The sequence below is a fragment of the Plectropomus leopardus genome, chromosome 4 (genome assembly GCF_008729295.1).
Source record: "Plectropomus leopardus isolate mb chromosome 4, YSFRI_Pleo_2.0, whole genome shotgun sequence".
NCBI lineage: Eukaryota > Metazoa > Chordata > Actinopteri > Perciformes > Serranidae > Plectropomus > Plectropomus leopardus.
The window spans coordinates 15,569,456-15,588,624 of record NC_056466.1 but is presented as its reverse complement, the minus strand read 5'-3'; the positions used below and the strand labels follow the sequence as shown (position 1 = coordinate 15,588,624).

At 38.8% G+C, this 19,169-nt stretch overlaps 1 protein-coding gene across 2 annotated transcripts; it reads right to left on the bottom strand.

The window, feature by feature from the left end:
• Nucleotides 1-11,922: 11,922 nt before the first annotated feature.
• Nucleotides 11,923-15,107, bottom strand: lsm6 (LSM6 homolog, U6 small nuclear RNA and mRNA degradation associated). 2 transcript variants are annotated; one of them, XM_042485491.1, is made up of 4 exons: nucleotides 15,030-15,107; nucleotides 14,484-14,582; nucleotides 14,271-14,384; nucleotides 11,923-12,659 (listed from the first exon to the last, which is right to left on the bottom strand). In XM_042485491.1, exons 2-4 carry the CDS (start codon nucleotides 14,575-14,577, stop codon nucleotides 12,625-12,627), a joined length of 243 nt encoding a protein of 80 aa, XP_042341425.1. In that variant the 5' UTR covers nucleotides 14,578-14,582; nucleotides 15,030-15,107; the 3' UTR covers nucleotides 11,923-12,624. The 2 variants fall into 2 exon arrangements, with proteins under 2 accessions (XP_042341425.1, XP_042341424.1); XM_042485490.1 differs by lacking the exon at nucleotides 15,030-15,107 and adding an exon at nucleotides 14,742-15,000.
• Nucleotides 15,108-19,169: the final 4,062 nt, after the last annotated feature.

The window sequence follows — 19,169 nt, the reverse complement described above, 5'->3', positions numbered from 1 at the left end:
ACAGAAATGTAAGTTAAATTGCTCCCAATTCTCTGAACTGCAGTTCAGTGTATCTGCCTCTGACAACAATAACTCAGACATTGAATATGTATTAAAGCCCGGATAGTCCTCAGAGATGCAATGCATATATTTGATGAATTCCATGACTGACTGGACCAGCTTATACGGGTAAAACAGATCTGACCAACTTAGTAACAGCAGAACTAATTAAATGGATAAAAGATATATATGGCCTCCTCTGAGTATGTAAAATTAATACCAGACCAAAGGACTTGCCTTGAAGCCACTTCATCCACTCTACAGCACTGAGCTGCTACGCTGTGCTGCTGAGTTTGGATGGAGGGCAGATGACCCTGCGTCTGTGTGTGTGTGTGTGTGTGTGTGTGTGTGTGTGTGTGTATGTGTGTTCAAGTGCACAGTCTGTTTATATTTCATTTTCACATTTGCGTGCATGTCACTTGTTTAGGGCTGAGTATTATAATGTCTCTGCATTCGATGGTGCCTTAAGGTGCATGAATAATCTCTCCATGTGTGGACAGAACACCTGTACAGATCACCTGTACAATATAAAGCATTGCCAGACAGCACACTTGCAATAAGCTTGAGCTCAGAGGCTTTTTGCTGAGACTCAACTCGAGAGTATGCCATGCCGTTCTACAGTAGCCCACAACCAACAAACCTAACACTGGCTCTGGATAGGACCGTTTGCATTTTCACATTAACAGGTTTTCACATTTCCATGTTATGTCAGCCACTGTGTAGTTCTCCTAAACGCTTGGCACACTGGAAAAGTTTCAGTTCTGCAACCTTGTTGATAGATGCCACTAAGTCCTACATACTGAACCCTTAAGTGTGAAAATCCAACAGCGATATGAAGTGTGGCTGCAACTAATGATCATTTTCATTGTTGATTAACCAACACTCATTTCTATCAGGTTACATCTTCAAATGTCTTATTTTGTCCAACCAGCAGCTCCAAACCTAAATGTATTCAATTTACACTTATATAAAACAGAGAGAAGCTGCAGATCTACACATTTAAGAAGCTGCAAATGTTTGATTTTCTACTTAAAAATGACTGAAATTATAAATTGATCATGAAAATAGTTACTGATTAATTAATTTGCTGTCAATTGACAATTCAGTTTATTAAATAATTTTGTCAGCTCTTGTCTGAAAGGTGTACTGTATAGGAATTAGTGCCAAGCGTGTAGGAGAACCACAGTGGACGATTTGAAAATGCGAATGGACCAATCGCGAGCCAGCGTGTGATTTTTTTCCGTGCTAGGTTACTGTAGAAACAACATGGTGGACTTTGTTGGAGAGGACCAGTTCAGTTTGTAGTTAAAAATGGCTGAGTCTAAGGAAACAAAAGCACAATGAATCTTAGTTTCAGGTGATTATGAACCAAACAAAACATACTTATTATATTATAGTCCATTTCTGTCAATGTATCCTCCAAAATCCTACACAATTGATCTTTAAGTTACTTATATTATGGATGCTTAGACAAGTTAAATATTCTCTCTCTAAGTCCATCTCTCACACACAGGCTGGTTCTTTGCTGACCTTACTTTTTCTGTAGAGTGACTGAGCCTGAGGTCATGCCTGTATTAGGAACACTCTCCACTGACCCACTTTGACTTCTCGTCAGTGCCCTCACTCCCACTTCTCCGTCACCCAAAGAGACTTTGGATGAAGAGAGGAGACGGGAACATTCTTTACTTGTCTGGTTTGCTTTCATCAAAATACAAATTGATGTCGCACAGGTGCCAAACACCAGATAGAGATCAGACAAAGATGTTTAATATCTGCTGGGATCTGGCATATAGTGTGTATACAAGAGGTTAAGATCCAAGAGATTAGATATCTGTCTCCAAAAAGGAGGGTTAAAGAAATGATGGGTATCCAAAGTTGCAAAGCTGTATTGGAATTATTTTTAGGTTTGTTAATACAGAAAAAACAAACATTACAAAGTGCTTCACAAGGAAAGAAGAAAATTGACATAAAGTATCGTAAAGTAATATAGATAAACATGTTAAATATTAATGACATACTTACAACCTGCATACACACATAAATACATGCATGCAAACACAATCATCCAAATTTAATAAGTTACTAAAAGAAATCCTTCTCATATGCAGTCTGGGGTCATGGAGAGAGTGAAATCATGCTAATGCTGAAACTGATTCAACAACAAAGCAGTAGTTTTCTGTGTTTCATTATATTCAACAACATTTCTATTATTTTTGTGTTTATGTGGCTGCTGAAGTGTAGTTGTAGTTGGAATAATCCACCAGTAGAGGGCATGCCAGAGAGAAGTCGCTGCTACAGCTCTCTAAGGATCCCCAGCCCTGCCAACTTGCCTGGCCTTGACCATGCACTTGGGAAGCCATCATTTATTTTTGGAGCCCTAGGCTGCATGGCAGCTGTGAGACTGACGGAGGGTGAGGAGGAGGAGGTGGGAGGGTAAGGAGAGAGAAGAGATGCAGGGAGAAGGAGGGGAAGCAGGGCATCTTACGCCAGCACCAGTGACACAAAAAGCATTGTCCTGATTTAATGGCTGTGAAGTCTTGCCTCCCCCTGGTCCAAGAAGCTGCTGATGCTTAATTAGGACGAAACTCACACACACACACACACACAACAAATACCACTCACGCACACACGTACGCACACCTCAGCCCAAGCTTTGCCAGGCTCTCTGCTACCAGCCCCCGAGCAAAGATGATTCAATCTATGCCATCGCAGGGGATGAGTGATGAAGACAGAGAGGTTTTCTGTTGTAGCGCAGCACAACGTTTTCAACTCATCTTCCAGTATGGAGGCCGTAAATTTGTCACCAGGCTTTAATGTGAAGAGTTAAACCTCTGATGAGTCATCATGTGTAAAATCAAAGAGGCCCGTGGTCTATGATTATAACTGCACAGGGAGTTGTAAGATCGTCTCTGTAATGACAACAGAAAAAAAAAAAAAAAAAGCCAAAGGAGCAGCGAGGGACAATTCATTCTCAAATATGCTTTTTATGTGATATAACACTGTCAGATGGAGGTGCTGACAGGTATGACTGACTCATTTGTTCTGATTTATACATTTTAGATCTGTAATTTTTTACAACTTGAGAGAAACTGACTTTATTTTAATCAGGCTGCAGGATTTTAGTCATTAAAAGAGGGAAGCTCTATTATCTTTTTACTGCAGGGAAGATTGTGTTTAATCACATATATATGCAGTATTTTGTATATTTATATAGTATTTCATATATTCATAGAAGGCTGCTGTATCTATCAAATCATTGTATAATTTATTAATTACAAAGTTTGATTCTCCTTCTATTTTTGAAACTAACGGAATCATTTTTAATGTTTAATCCAGCATGTTTTGATTGAATGACCTTGTTCATGATGTAGATTATTGATTGCCTTGTATTGATAATACTAGTCTCTCAGCAGCGCGTTGAAGAGCAGACACAGACAGCATTAATATGTATATGTATCAGACGGGCGGTGAAAGTATCCCTGTTCGTATTCTCTTAGTGCAGGACCTGAATGAGCACATGTCCCATTTGTACAGGTTTCTGTTTTTTAAAAAGTAATCCTCTATGTTTAACATAAAGGCAAGCTCAGTGTGAAATGCGGAGATGAATATTTTACCATCTCTTTACACAGAGAAATAAGGATACAAGACAAACTCATGTACAAGCCCCACACAAATATATGCCAAAGTGTTTCTTCAATGAATTTACATCCAATTGTATTAAAATTCCCTTCTCCATTATCTGGAAATGCATATTTCTTAATTATTCATTGCAAAGGCATTGAAGCACCCAGGTCTTTTAAATTTTTTATTTCTGCTCAGCTTCAAACAGTAGATCTTGTAAAGGGGACCCAGTTTTGGGGTGTGGGAATTGCTGCGGGGCGAAGCTGACAGGATTTTCAGTCTCGGGGCACCTCTCGTTTTTTCATTACAGCAAAGCAAAGGAACAAATCCAGGTCAATTAAAATAAGGAACAAGAGGGCTGAGTGGCTGGCAGGGAGTGAGATCACCACCGAGATCTGCCACAAGAGGGCACAAGGGGCTTAGATATGTCTTGGAAATGTAGACAACACATCTTAAAGCAACACAGTGCAGCAGCCGAGGGACTGGTGGCGGCCCAGATAACATGCAAATACCCCAAAACATCACCTTCGACATTTAAGTTAAGGTTATAAAAGCTTAAATCGATGGTCACAATACATGAAAAAATATATGTTTCAAGCTGCAGTTTGTATGCACAGTTAAAAGCCTTCACTTTTGGCACTTCATAAAAGTCTCCCTCAGGTTTTACCTTTATCTTCCCTAATAAAAGCTGCTCCTCAAATAGTATGGCCAGCTTCTGCCCAGGGATGTGTGTGTGTAAGGGAGAGAAAGCTGGAGAGCATCCTCTCTCCACTTTCCATGACGGTCGTTAAAAACTCTCAAAGTGACACGCCCACGTAAAAAGCATCAGTGGCTAACCTGGGGAGTGTCACATTGAATTTAATGGCCTCTTGTTCCTGAGCTGCGCTCTACGGGAAATCATATCTTGATGTGAAAGGTGCTCTCCCTCGTCTGCCTCATAATATGTTGTGACGCAAATGTTCACATAGTCTCTCTCTATCCGTCCCTCTCTTTAACACACACACACACACACACACGCACACACACACACACACACACACACACAAACAGAGGGGAGAGAGCCTGAGCCTGGGCCCAAGACTGAAAGGCTGTAATTGTGTTTATGACAGTGCCCTGACTCTGATACTGGCCCTAGTCCAGTGTCTAAGTGTGTGCGTCTGTGCATGTGTGTGTTCATGATAGATTAGGTTGCTTAGTGTGTGTTCCTGAGTGTTAGGTAAATGTGTGTGTGTGACTGTAGCCTCCTTATGACCTCCCTGATGGCCAGAGATGAGCTGAAGTCATAACTCTTCTGTCTGGCTTTACCCTTGAGCAATATCACAGGCACTCTGAGTGCAGCGAGTCAAACCACTGAGCTTCTCTCCATAACTGTGGACACACAAAGTGAAACAAACACACATACCAAGGCACGTACAGTCTCCCATTCTAACAATAATAGGCTTATATTATAAGCTGTCAGAAAAGTACCATTGAAGGGAAATTCCTGTTTATGTTTATAATTAAACAACTTGGCTTGTATTTTTTTAGTCGTGACGATTCTATCAGTTAAAATAACATTTTACTCCTCAATGCAATCGTTTACATCAGGTCACACTGTGGTATCACAATCAATCAATCACTCAGACGCAATTTGTATAGCACTTTTCTTATAAGCAAAACTGTGACACAAAGTGCTTTATACAACAAAACCAGAAGTACACACACACACACACACACACACACAGAGTACACAATCACGTGAATAAAAAAAGCAAGACTTTTTGATAAAAAGCACTGAAATAAGAGTATTCATTAAAACCGGGAACTGAGGAAGTGAGGAAACACCAGAGGAAGGATAAAACCTATAGATAAAAATAAATAAATATATATACATAATATATAAAAAAATATTATAAGTTAATATACCATCTAATAATACAGTAAAACAGACTGTATAAATGTATAAATAAATAGTCAATAAAAAATAGGTATAATTCAGATAAAAGCCGAACTAAAAAGATAGGTCTTGAGATTGCAGTTACGCTGCACTACACCACAACAAAGGCTGACAGGGCAACAGACACGAGCGGTTGGACGATATCAAAGAAGTTGTAGTAAAGGTAGCAGATTTTAACTGCTTTTAACAATTTAACCCAACATTAAAGCTTCAGTTCGTAACTTTATTGAAAATAAAGTGTTCTCATTTTTGCTTAAACTGTCACTTTATCCAGACAGTATTTCACGAAACAGACTGTCAGTGAAAAAAAACATCATGTTCCTCCTCCACCTGGTAGCGCTTGTAGTAGTTTGCTTCGACTGATGGGAGAGGCTAGGTTTTCGCTTCATTTTTCAACATGACGGTCGCGTCACAAACTCTCTCATTTCACAGCTAAACAGTACACTAAAATATGTTTCTGGAAACATTTAAGGAGAGAAATAGGCAGTGCAGTAACAGAATCTTGATCTTGACCACCATTAGGAGGAGGAGGAACGTGATTTTGATTATCTGCCTCATGTACTACTGTGTGGATGTAGTTAGTGTTACAGCAAATACAACTTTTTTTTTCTTCGAATTATGAACAGCTTCAAGTGCAAACCCCCCAAAATGGCGGTAATAATTCCTCATTGCACAAGAACATTGTGAGCGCAGCTTTGCAAGACAAAGTTGTGCCTGTTTTGCTGCTTAATGCTAGATTATGTTCAGGGTCGGGTTTGACTTTGTCTGTCGACTGCTTTGAGCTGGGCAGCGAACATACAGTGGGTTTTTCAAACTATGTAAACAGCTGTGGCTAGAACAGAGCTGCCGAGAGAGGTGAGACAGAAAAGACAGCTAAGTTGCAGGCCTTAAAACTAAAACGATAAGGTGGAACTTGGTGAAATAAAACTATTGCTCTTTCAAATACACATAGTCATTTGATCCAGCTGCCCAAATAAGATGTTGGCATTGTTTATTTCTGCAATATGTTACATTGGCACAGTTCATACGTATCATATCAGTCTGTGACAACCAAGCCAGGTATTTTTTTACGAGATGTGGGGACATTTCCAGCTGTGTTTGTGGAGATGAAATCTGGTATTTTAAGCCAAATGTGATTTTTTCCTAAACCTAAACAAGTGGTTTTTGTGCTTCACCTCACCACACACCCCAGAGTTGTCACAACAAAAAATATCAAATTTCAACATATCGGCTACGTATGAAATGTACAAATTTGACTTCTAATCTGCATAAATGTACACTGCCAACATTTATTCTGGATATCTTAGTTAATCTACTATTAATATAAAAACACTGGTGATAGCAGATTTTTTGTTTTGGTCTGACTCAAAACAGAGTCAGACCAAAAACACAACAACAGAAGAAAACATAAAACCAAGCCTGAATAACTCAGTAAGACAGAGTAAAACCATATTCTAAACAACTGCAGCTTAAAAGCTTTGGACTGTAACATTCGAGGGCAAAGGGTCATGTCGTGACTCCTGACTGCCGTGCAAACATTTCCACTTCCTCAACATTTCATCCAGTGACACACCAGCCGCCTGTGGCCGTTAGTCTGAGAGGAAACAACAACAAAAGACTCTTGCAATACCATTATTACCATTTTGGGTGCTTGCCAGCAACACTGCGGATTACCTTGCATGGCAGACAAATTGGCAATTGGAACGCCGGCGTAATGGAGGCTAATTGCCCGAGTGCGGGGTTAGTTTGTATTTCATGCAAATCTCATGTGCATAGTAGTGAGACTTGGCTGACAAACAGAACAAGCAATAGCCTTTATGAAGCAAAAAGGCAATTGAAAATGGCTCTTTGACACGGGCTGTTTACTTCATATTCACTAATTATTGCTCACAAGCGCTGATGACCTCATTTTTAAATATACCATTTCATGAGATAAGGTCCCAAGACGGCCATTCGGTAACCTTCCAAACCTTAAATTCTATGCTACCAAGTACTTTGTGAATAACGTGGAATAAAACAGAGCGTTGAAGCAGAATTTTTACTATGAGAGCTTTTTTGAAGTGATTACATTGACACATGTACATTTGTTTTTCAGGTTAAGAATATTTTTTTAAATTAACTTTATGGCATTAGGACATGCAATATTCACAACAAAAGGCACAATTCAGGTTTTAAAACTTGTCAAGTCAAGTCTTTCAGAATATCCAAATCACACAGCATTTGCACATTTTGCTTTCAAAGCTGTATTTTAGGCCAGAAAAAAAAAAAATTCAAGTTGTTCGGTTATTCAAGGCCTGCCTGGCATTGCTATTTGCTTGTTATTGTTCATAGATTTTACAGGTCGAAACCTAAAACTCAAATTTGATAAACCTATGTCACCCCAAGGTCAATTTAGTAGCATTTTATGAGCTTATCGCATAATTTTATGTGTGGGAGGAGTTTGCTCAGTTGTTGTGTCACACATCTACATCTGCAGATATTCAAAAATCTTTTCTTTTTTTTTTTTGCATTTTGCATTTTGCATTTAGAGGACTCTTCGTCCATGTTTGACAAAACAGCATCATCCAAGATCCATTTAGTAGTATTTCTGGAGCTTTTACTGACATCGCATGATCTTCAACAAGACAAGAAAAGACATCTTCAAACGAAAAGTCCAGTGTCAAGTTCTCATTTTTGTGATTTTAAGGGTAACTTGCTGTATTTTTTTAACCAGGACCAGTAACTGACAGTAACTGATGGGAACAGCAATTTTTGAAATTGGTCCAGTATTGAGTGAGAGCATTGCAGCCGGCTGCTGCAAAACAATTTGTAATGTGACCACTCACAACATGTGTGCACCACACACAGACACAAAAAGGTGGGAAATTAGGGTCCAGGTTAGAGAAAAAGAAACAATGTTACACTGGATGTCTGACTTGATTCCCAGTTAAATCTATAGCTGTGAAAAATGGCCTCTTTCACAAAATTAATTTTGTTTTTTTTTTTGCTTTTTCAGGATACAGAAGATGATGATGGATGCCACACTTTACCCCAACCCTTAAGCCTCACCTATTTGTGTTGTAATAGGTATGAAAAAGTTCATTAAGACACACCAGTAACAGAACAAAGAATCAACAAAACAACTTTTAACCTGTTGAGCAGAATAGTGACGATGTGCTTTGTATTCACATCCACTCAGCTTATTGTGTTGTAAGTAGGTCAGGTCATGGTCAATAATACAATATGGTCATAATCTAGTAAGAGATTTCAAGCAAGTGTGTTTCCAAAATAGACCCTTCTGTTGTGTGACAGCTGGAGAGCCTTTTGGGGGTCAAGGTTCAAGGACTCACGTGGACCACGTAACTGCACCATGCACGACTTTGTCCTGGCTGTTGTCTGCGACTCTGTTGATGCTCATAGAGACCGTAACACATAAAAATGCTCCGCGTGTGCAACAGTACTGCTATCTGGCCTCCTGAAAGGTACCTAGTTACACTCCTCTAACCTTACCATCTGCATCATGCTGCCATTTGGAGCCAAGATAAATCACGGAAGCCCCTGTCCATGCTGGGAATAGCTTCCTCCAGATAAGAAGGTCAAGGGTCACATCTCTGGCCAAGGTTGACTGTCCTCGAGGCTAAATAAAGAGCCTAGGGGTTGCAGAGCGGCAGAGGCTAGCACAGGCCCTCACACTCAATTAGGATCAAAACAACCGTCAAACTTGAACTTGGATTTAGGTTACTGAAAGACAAGCAAGTGGAGCAGGCAGCCGTCTGGATCAAACCCCCAGTAATGCACACTTCATCCTGATATATTCTGAGGGAAATAACCATATCTGATTAATGGACAAACAAAGAGCGTTCAGTTTAATAATCAGTAACAGCTGTTTTCAACATCAGTCAGCCATTGTTGCGCTGTTTCTAAGGTGTTTGTTTATTCTGCAGTAACCTAACAGGACCTCTGACCCAGCCAGTGGATTGTGAGAGCAGAGACACAGTCTGGGAGGTCACCGCCATCATTTACATCCTAAACACATGACAGGCTGTCAGGCAGAGGTTAACGCTGGTCAAGTTCACGCAGGACAGCACAGATCCCAGTACCCTGTGAGGAGGGGGGCCTTTTAACACTTGCAAAAACAGATTGTTACGAACATCTACACATACAGGCAGTGGATGCAATGATAGTGTAATTTAATGCAACAAAATCTTTGTTTGACTTATTGGGCTTTTTTTAACAGAGGGTGTTGATTGAGCCAAACGGTGAGTTATGAGGCTGTTATTTGTGGTGTTGCATTCAAGGTGTTTTTGATATTATCTCTTTACATTCGCCTCATTATTTCATCTACACGTACGCACACACATACACAATACATTTGTTACCGTGTGGTGATTCACCTTGATACTGCTGAATATGTGCAACAGTAGAAGAAAAAAAAAAGCGTCAGGAAAAGAAAAATTACTTGAATGTTCCTGATGTGTAGCAAACTCTCCGCCAACCCTGACGAAATCATTTATATGAAAAGATCCACTCTGAATAGATTTGCATAGAAGAAAACAGAGATTTGTCCTTGTCCAAATGAGAACATGGCACAGCCAAACATGGGGAAAAAAATCACTGATTTTCAGGTTGTCCTTGTCATCCTTTGATCCCTTGTGAAAAGGCTAGACAGTCATGCTGCAGTGATCAGTCAGGGTCAAAGTCATACTCCACTTTCCCTCCCTCCCTCCTCCATCCGTACTCCCCTCTGTGTCTCCACTGTAGTGTTGTAGCTCCGGCAGCTGGTGGTGCTGTAAGACTTGCGTCTCCCCCTTTTGCTTTTTCTCCTACATAACAAGGCTGTCACCTATTCTATCCTCCTTTGTCCTCTCCCCTCCATCACTCACCTCCATACGTCAACCCTGAGCCACTGCAGCATCCTCCGCCAGGCAGCCCCTGAGCTAGTCTGCTTTTATTGGGTGAGTGGACCAGTGCCCTAAACAAACTACGCCAGACAAGAAGAAAAGAAATCTTGAAAAAACTAAATGGAATTTTTAAAAAAGGGCTATTTTTTTCATTCATTGTGCACATTATGTCAATGTAGGCTTGAAAAAGGGGGCTGCAAGGCTAAAATCAATACTCAGATGTTGACACGGACATGCAAATGAAAGAGTGACTGCATCAGTTCACAGTGTTTTTGTGGTTCAATAGCATGACGTTTGCCACTAGGTCATTTGCGTGAATGGTATTAATTGGGTTCCCTGCGAGGCCACACAGCCAGCGGCTCAGTTATGATTCCAGTGGGTAAATATTTGCCTGTACTAACCCTCACTAGGTGCCATAATGATTCTTTGTGTGTTGCACTGTGTACAATGCGTTTCTGTGTACACATCACTCAGTGCCTATGTCTGCCTGTATGCGCGCACGTGTGTGTGTGTGTGTGTGCGTGTGTGTGTGTGTGTCTGTGTCTGTGTGTGTGTTGCTCAAACTCCCCCCCCCCCCCCCCCCCCCCCCCCCCCCCAACATTCCCTCTCTACAGCTCAGCTCGGCAGAGTTTGATCAATAACGCGTCCTTCATTCTCAAGTCGGGCCTGACCTTGGCAGCCTTTTGTCTCCTTCCAGGGGCCAGAGTGCGCATGTACAGGTTGGAAAACAAGGCTCTCAAAAATCCACCCTTGGAAGGAAAAGAATTCCCCTCACTGCCTCCTCACTCAGCATTCTCATTAAGAGCCTAATGAATCATATATTTATAGCATTCTTATCTTAGCGTAATGAGGTGATGCCACTTTTGAACTCATTTGCTAAATTACCACAGGCCACACTGAAATGGAATAAACTTCCAATTCCTTGCATATGCTTCTGCATTCATTTTCACAGGGCAATGGAGACGGCGGAGCCAATCCAAACCCTGACGTCTGAACAAAGAACATCTATGTGCAGTCACAGATGACAAAAGGTAAGCTGTGTGTTCTGAGATGTTTGAAAGCACTAAAACATGGAGGTCTGCAGCAGAGGGCAGTGGGAGTTGATCTGACAGATCTGTTTACATGTTAATGCAGCCTGCAGGTGGCACCATTTATGGATTGGTCCTGCAGTCACATTCTTTTTGTGTTGTTCAGTAATGGATGTTTAAATGGCCAGTAAGAGAATCATTTTCTTTCACAGGTACATATTGAATTGTTCCATAATGCTGCATTAGAGGAAGCAACAAGTTACTTTTGCCTGTATGGGTTCTCTATAATCACATGCACAATTTACTCTCCTGGATACTGGAAAAGGTCAGGTGCAGGTACATTACTGAACATATAAAGCTGTAGGAAAACTGTCAATAACATCACTCATGTTCAGTTTGAAAATAAGGACGCTTAAGATAAAAACATACTTGAGCAGTTTTATTTTGAGTTATACAAAACAGCTGTTCATCATATTACTTGTAATATAAAGTAAATGCAGGACGATGAGAACATTTGTACACAGGCCATTCAGTAATGGGTTTCTGCAGGCAAGTCGTATCAAGATCAATTACAAAATTAGCACATTACTAGTGACAAATTACAAAATTATGTTCTAATCCTTTTGAAGCCTCGTGGTAAATCAGTGGCAGATTTGCTTGCTCCTTGCTTGCTCCGGGGATAAACTTTGAGTGAATGATTTAGCCAAAAAAACACCCATTTTTTATTCCACTGCTACAGTCCCACAGGCAGTAGAGAGGCCTGATATATTCAAGAATTAAATCACAAGATATAACAATATGAACTACTTCTTTGAAAATGAGGCCTGCCTGTTGAAATGATACAGTCACTTCAAACCCTACATTTACGTTTTTATGAAGAACAACTGAGAACAGAATAAGAAACTGTATTTTTGACACCAACGTGTGTAAATAATATTCACTAAATCAGACATAAATCAAAACTCAGGATTTATTTACTTAGTCCACTTTTACAAAAACAAACAAACATGTATCAGGATGTCAGGCTTTACAGAACTAAAAACATGGGACAGTTGTCCACTGACACATCAAACACTGGAAAATTAAAATGAAAAAAAAAAAAAAAAAATAGTGGTCTTCATTACACTTTCCTCTTCTGGGTGCTGATGTAGAGGACTGTGGAGAGAGATGGGAAAAGAAGGGAAAAGCATTATAATTTTTACTAAATTTTATTGACACAATTTCTCATCGTATGGTCATCCGATGTGCCCATGATCACATGAGAATTTCTCAGCTTTGCTGAAATAAAGGGTGCTCTAAGAGGCTGATGACCCAAACAAACACAGCTGACCTCAGGGAAACATGTCTGCGGCATAGTGGAATTTTATAGATGGGTTGAGAATACAAGTAATACAACTTTACAGCTGATTCTTGATGCTCCGTGCTGTGTGCCGTCATCCCTCCCTTAACTTCCCATGGTCAACCACAAATAAATTCTCTGTGGGAAACACAGACCCACTGACGCAGATCTCATTGTGTAAAAAACAGTCACATTTCTCAAGCTAGAGATAACTTGCACATTTTTTTGTGACCTGGTCATTCTGAATGGAGGTGTCGGGTTGCAGACAGTATATAATAGCCGTCAGGTACACTAACTGTTACTTTTACTTGAATCTGCATTTATCAGCCTGTTTTGTTTTGACTAAAATAGCCCTATCTTTAGCTGTTGGCCCTTTTATCACACTGAGAACTCCACTGTCCAGCATGACTCATATCCCAGAGGGAACTGACACCGTAAATACAGTACAAGGCTGGTGTAAGGAAAATTCTAGACAGCAGGGTGCAGATAAAACAACAGATTCTTTAGGTTCTGAATGTTACAGAGAATACAGAACTTACAAAAAAATTAAGACAATACTTTCTTTATCAAAGACTGAGAGCAGACAAAATAATTGTATATATATTTATATCATATACTCATTTAAAAAAGAAAAAAAAATAAGAAAAGCAAGAAGGCTCCTAAAGCTAGCTTACACATGATAGCCTGATTTAAAGAGATTATTTTGACTTTTTTTCTTTTTAATTTATGAATAAGGTAAAGTAAAAGAAACATTTTAAAATTAAAATTGAAAAGACAAAACAAAAAACATCTGATTACAATGTTAGTATGTTTCTGATTTCTGTGTTTATTTACCCATCATGTTTTTTTGAGCCATATGACTTTTTTGTTTATTGAACAGCAAAGCTTTGCATTATCACTAAATCTGTTTTATCTGTCACCCTTTGTTTCTTAAACTATTTTGTTAACTGTTCAACTGTGTCTTGTTTTTTTTTTATTATGTTTTGTGTGGTCCCCAGGAAGAGTAGCTGTTTTTGCATCAACTAATGGCATCTTATTTAATACAGAATATAAAATAGTATCAGAAGCATTTCATTTTTAATCTACAGTGACATACTTTCTGAGATACCTCTGCCTACATCACTGCACTGTCCAAAATTCAGTGATATGGGCACTGGGACACTTGAAAATATAAGAAACATCACTGACATTATTAGTTTTTTAAAAAATGTGATTTTTCTGCAATGAAAAGTTAAAATGTTATGCTTGTGGCCAACAAATCTACAAAATTTCCTCTTTCTCTCTGAACTCCACTGCTATAACCTCCCTAATCTCGGCTTGTACAAGAAGAACTTTTCCACATATATTTGATATGCACCGCCCCAAGTCTTGAAGAGCAAAAATGTATGTATATGTCATAGATATGAATATAAATTGCAGAGTCTTACCATTGTTTCCTCTTAAAAAAGCATCTCCATACTTGTTCTTGAGCTGGCCGTTGACGTACTCCTCAGTCTGCTCTATGGCAATGTTCATGTAACCATCCAGGCAGGCCAGGACACCTGCAGACAGATCAGACACATTTTTCAGAGAAGAAGTGGTTGAGCTGAAGACAACTTCAACAAGTGGATATGCTGAACGGGTCAGGTGTGTTACATTACCTCTGTAATCGACTCCAGAGTTCAGTTTGACCACCACAGGTCTCCCAATGATCTGCTTGAGGAAGTCACTCGGGGTTTGTTTTCTCAGACTCATCTTGACTGTAATTTTAAAGAGCAGAAGACAAACAGTAATGTCAGATGTTATGGTCGCAGTGTATTTCTAGTAGCTACGTTAGCTTGCTAGCGTTACACCAGCTAACTCGTACTCTAACCCGCTAACTCGTTCAAACCCATAGTCTTTTTTACTGTATGTATTACCTGTGGGAAGTTATCAGTGTTTCTGATGTGAACAAACACTATCGATAATGAGTGATAATGGCTAAAAGGCAGTGTGGGGAAAGTAGCTTTAGTTGCTTGCTAATCACTGAAGCTAACACGCTAACCGTAAACTCTACATCGATTATTTTTGCGTATAACTATGCGAGAAGGGCATTATCCTTGTAATTACATTGTTAACGTTTATTGGAATCGAAGCGAGAGCTCAAATAGTTATTTGCATCTTATAATTGTTATTATTAGCTGCATGTTTGGTCGCATTTCACTTACCCGACAGACGTTCTCCTAACGATCGTATTTGGCATGGGCCGGGGATTGACCAATCAAAGGCGAGCAGTGTACGGCGACTGAGTGAGGACAAACCTCTGAAGAGCGCGGTGACACAGTGGGAGAACTCAAACTTCTGTTAAAATTACATGTCAGTGATAAAATAAGGGTTTTTTTTTTTGTTTAAGGTAGATTAAAAAAAAAAAAAGTAACTGTATAACATTTTACAAACTCATATGTTATAATTTACAGATAAATATGTAGCCTACAAATGGATTTTACAATAAATCTTAAAACATTTGAGTGTTACTTTTGAATGTTTCTTAAAACTTTCCTTGATGGTTACTGTAAAAAAATGTTTTGGCATACATTTTAGGACATTGACAAAAAAGTTAACTTATATGCCCATAACAGCTATTTGAAATTGAAAGAAAAATGATTATATTTTTTATAATGTGTAGATTTTTAACTATTACTTTAATTTGAGGGGGTTTACATATAAGGTGACTGGTGTTGGAATTGCAGAAATTAAAGTTTAAAAATGTAATTTCAACAGTTTTACATTTGAATTACAAGCATTTTAAATTGTAAAGTTTATAGGTGGGTAGGTAGGTCTCTAAAGTTGTTTACATCTCTGTATTTTTAGAGAATTATTCTGGTAACCACAGCTGCATAATTCTTTACGTTATAGATACATGAAGATAAGATCATATTAGGTTCAATATTTGATTCTATATAGATATTTGAAGTATTCTAAAATGTTATTAGTATAGTCAGCATAGTCTTATGCTGAGGTGGTGCATATAACAGCAGTATAATCCCAGCTCCCAGGAAAATCTAAGTGACTTTTCCTCTTAGTATTTGGTTATTTGTAAATGTCTGTTTAATATTTCATATTTTCATATTGTCACAGCAAGATCATTTTTGTTGCAGACTGTTCATGGTAAAACACAAAACTACAAATTCAATGCCTTTAAAAGAAGTTGTCAAGGAAACTTATTATAAAAACAAAGATAAAACCAACATAGAATTTTAATTTTAAAAGGCCATAAAACAGAAGCAATATGAAAAAAAATTGCCATTTTGATCATTAACACATCTTGATTCATTTTAAGTTCAAAGTTCAAATTCTTCATTTCTTTCATTTCTTTTACAAATACGGATTTGTGGTTTGTTTTATGTCATTCTTTTCAATAGAAAAATGAATCCTAACATCTAAATATGACCATGTAAACCTTTATTATGAAGAAATTATACATTTTCAAAGTGATCCCTGGAATGCACTGAATTTCACAGACCTGTACGCCACATAATCTGACCTTGAAATGTATGTCTTGTCTCCTGCACTATGTTTAGCTTTTATAGCACAGCCTCCATGGACCCATGCAAACTTTCACAGTCTCTGGCTGCTGCTGGACAGTGGACATGAAGCTGGTCACCAGATGTACGGATGCTGGGTTAAGGTCTGATCTGCCAGGATGGAAAAGAGAACAATGTCTGGATCTGAGTGCAAACTGTAAGTACAGTAGAGCTGCAACAACAAGTCAAATTGATTTGTCTTAAATGTGAGGATTTGATGCTTTTCTTTGTCATATACAATAGTGAACTGAATTAAACAATCAATGTATCACCCTTGGGTTGGGGGATATATATATAACAAGTATATTTCACTATTTGCTGATAATTTTAGTATTTTGTTCTTAGAGAAAAAAAAGGGACAGAAGAGATTGTGGATATCAATATTAAACGCAGTAAAACTATTGAAAATGCAACAATATTTGCTTTTTTGAGAGATTTGTCTTGCCATGCAAAGAACATTATATTTTAGTTTCCTCAGCTTTAGTTGACAGAAGCCTATTAGGCCTTTTGTACAATTGTTTTCTTAATCTTGACCCTTTAATATGAACCATACTGTGTATATAATACCCAAAAGTAGTCAGGTGACCTTATTGCAGCAGAGACTTTATGTTTTTTAAAGTCTTTTTTGGAATTCCTATCACTGGTCTTAAAATTAACTGAGAGGGACATCTGCTGTTTGCTTTGATATGTATATAGTACAGTTATTAATGCATCATATCATCGCTCAGGTTCTTTTTTGTGTGAGTGTAACTGAATTCAAGCAACCTGTTGATTTTTAGATCTTTTCATTATTTTACTCTGCTATGGCCAGGCTGTGTTGTGAAGGATAAGAGAAAGTCCACCATCTGATAAAACTGTGGTTGCTGGGTGCATGACCCACACACTGCACAGCTTGGGAGGTACATGAAAAATGGTGCAGGGGCAAAATAGGGATGAAATGGTGAGGTGAAAGATAGAAGAGGATAGAGGGAGGGAGGATGTGCCAGTACGTGTTAACAGAGACAGAGAGGTTGAGAGAAAGAGAGAGAGAGGCAGAGAGAGAGAGAGGATTGTGAGAGGTGGAATCATAAAGTACTTCTTGTGTGTCTAGACAGGTTGCTTGTTAGCAGGGCATGGCTAGCCCTGTGGAGGCTAGAGGTTAATTTGGTATCTGCTGCTGTGTTAAACTAAGGTCAGTACTACAAGTCCTTAAGTCATAAACAAGAGTGGTTAAGAGCCATGTATACACCTAGGCACCGGTTAATGAATATTCAATGAAGATTTTTTTCTCCCTTGTCCCCTGTTCCCTTCGTTGTTTCTCGCTTTGAAGGAAATTTTAGGAAAGAAAAAAATCCCAGTTTATCTCTGTTGCCTTCAAAAATGACCTCTGTGCACTTACATTTACTCGTCCTTTGTTATCATAATAGATGGCCTTAGTCGTAATAGAAAGTGGCTTTTTGCTATTTGAAATGTGGCGCACTCATTATGCAGCTCTGTCTCTGAATGCACCAAATGTAACTACCCATAATTTGATTGCTTAATAATAAAACCAATAATGTAATAATAATGTGGTAATTTTTTTCCAGGTCATAAAATTTGTGGTTAAAATAAAACTTTAACTTACGACCAAGGCTACATCCTTACTGGCATTTGATTCGGATGTTTTAATATGCAGTCTAGTAACTGGGCAGGCAATGAGAAAATATGCTTGAACTGAGCAATCCCAGACAAATCGCAGTATCCAGGGGCCCTGAGATAAGTGTGTTTTGCCTGTAACCTGCAGAAAATTCACCAAGGCAAGATAATCATTCAGCTGAAATGGGGGTTAATTGTAAACATTGACACTGTGGTCTAAAATCGTCGTCAACATCACATCCCATTTTACCACGGATTACATGTCAGTGATGCACACACATCCTGCAGCCTATACATTATTTACAACTGAAGTGTGTAGGAGTACACCTTTTAAATGCCAAGCCTTTTTTACATGCCCTGTAATAGCAGTTAAATACACGAGCGTTAGCATTGTTTTTGCTTCTAGCTCTGACCCATCTGATGGCTGATGGTCAGTATTTAAGATATATGATTTAACAGTGAACCGTGCAGGCTCATTTTGGCAATTAAGCTAATTTGCATGTATACCAAATTCATTTCTTCTGAAGACCAGTTTACAACCTCACTATTAAAATGTTATTTACACTCAGACGTACTTAGAGATCACATCTTTGCATGTGCTTTAATGTAGCAGATTTTCCTGTTTCGTGTCTAATTGCTCTTGGTATTTTTTGTCTTAATGTATTATAATTTTATATGAATCAGAAATATTTTATTGATCCCCAGGGGGAAATTGTGGTTCGTTGCAGTTGCCCCGATGCCAAGTGTAGAGAATTTTAGAAAGTAGAAATAAGTACTAGCACAAAGTATGTAAAAATATAACATAGAAATACAATAATAACAGAAACAATTGGTGCAAGTATGTGAATACATAAAATGACAAATATGTATAAAGTGCTGAATGTGAAAAGTCTGTAAAGATATAAAACTACATGCCTCATGCTACAACGCAGTATATAAAACTAGTATCTGTCCATTAATTGGAAGATTGGTGGATCAGTCCGCATGTTGAAGTATCGCTGTGCCCAAATGAGTCCCAGTGGCTGATCCGCTGGTGTGTAAGTGTGTGTGAAGGGTTACTGAGTACCAGTCATGTATGGTAGCCTTGACCACCAGTGTGTGAATGGGTGAATGTGACATGTTGTGTAAAGGCGCTTTGAGTGGGTGGAAGACTAGAAAGGCACTATACAA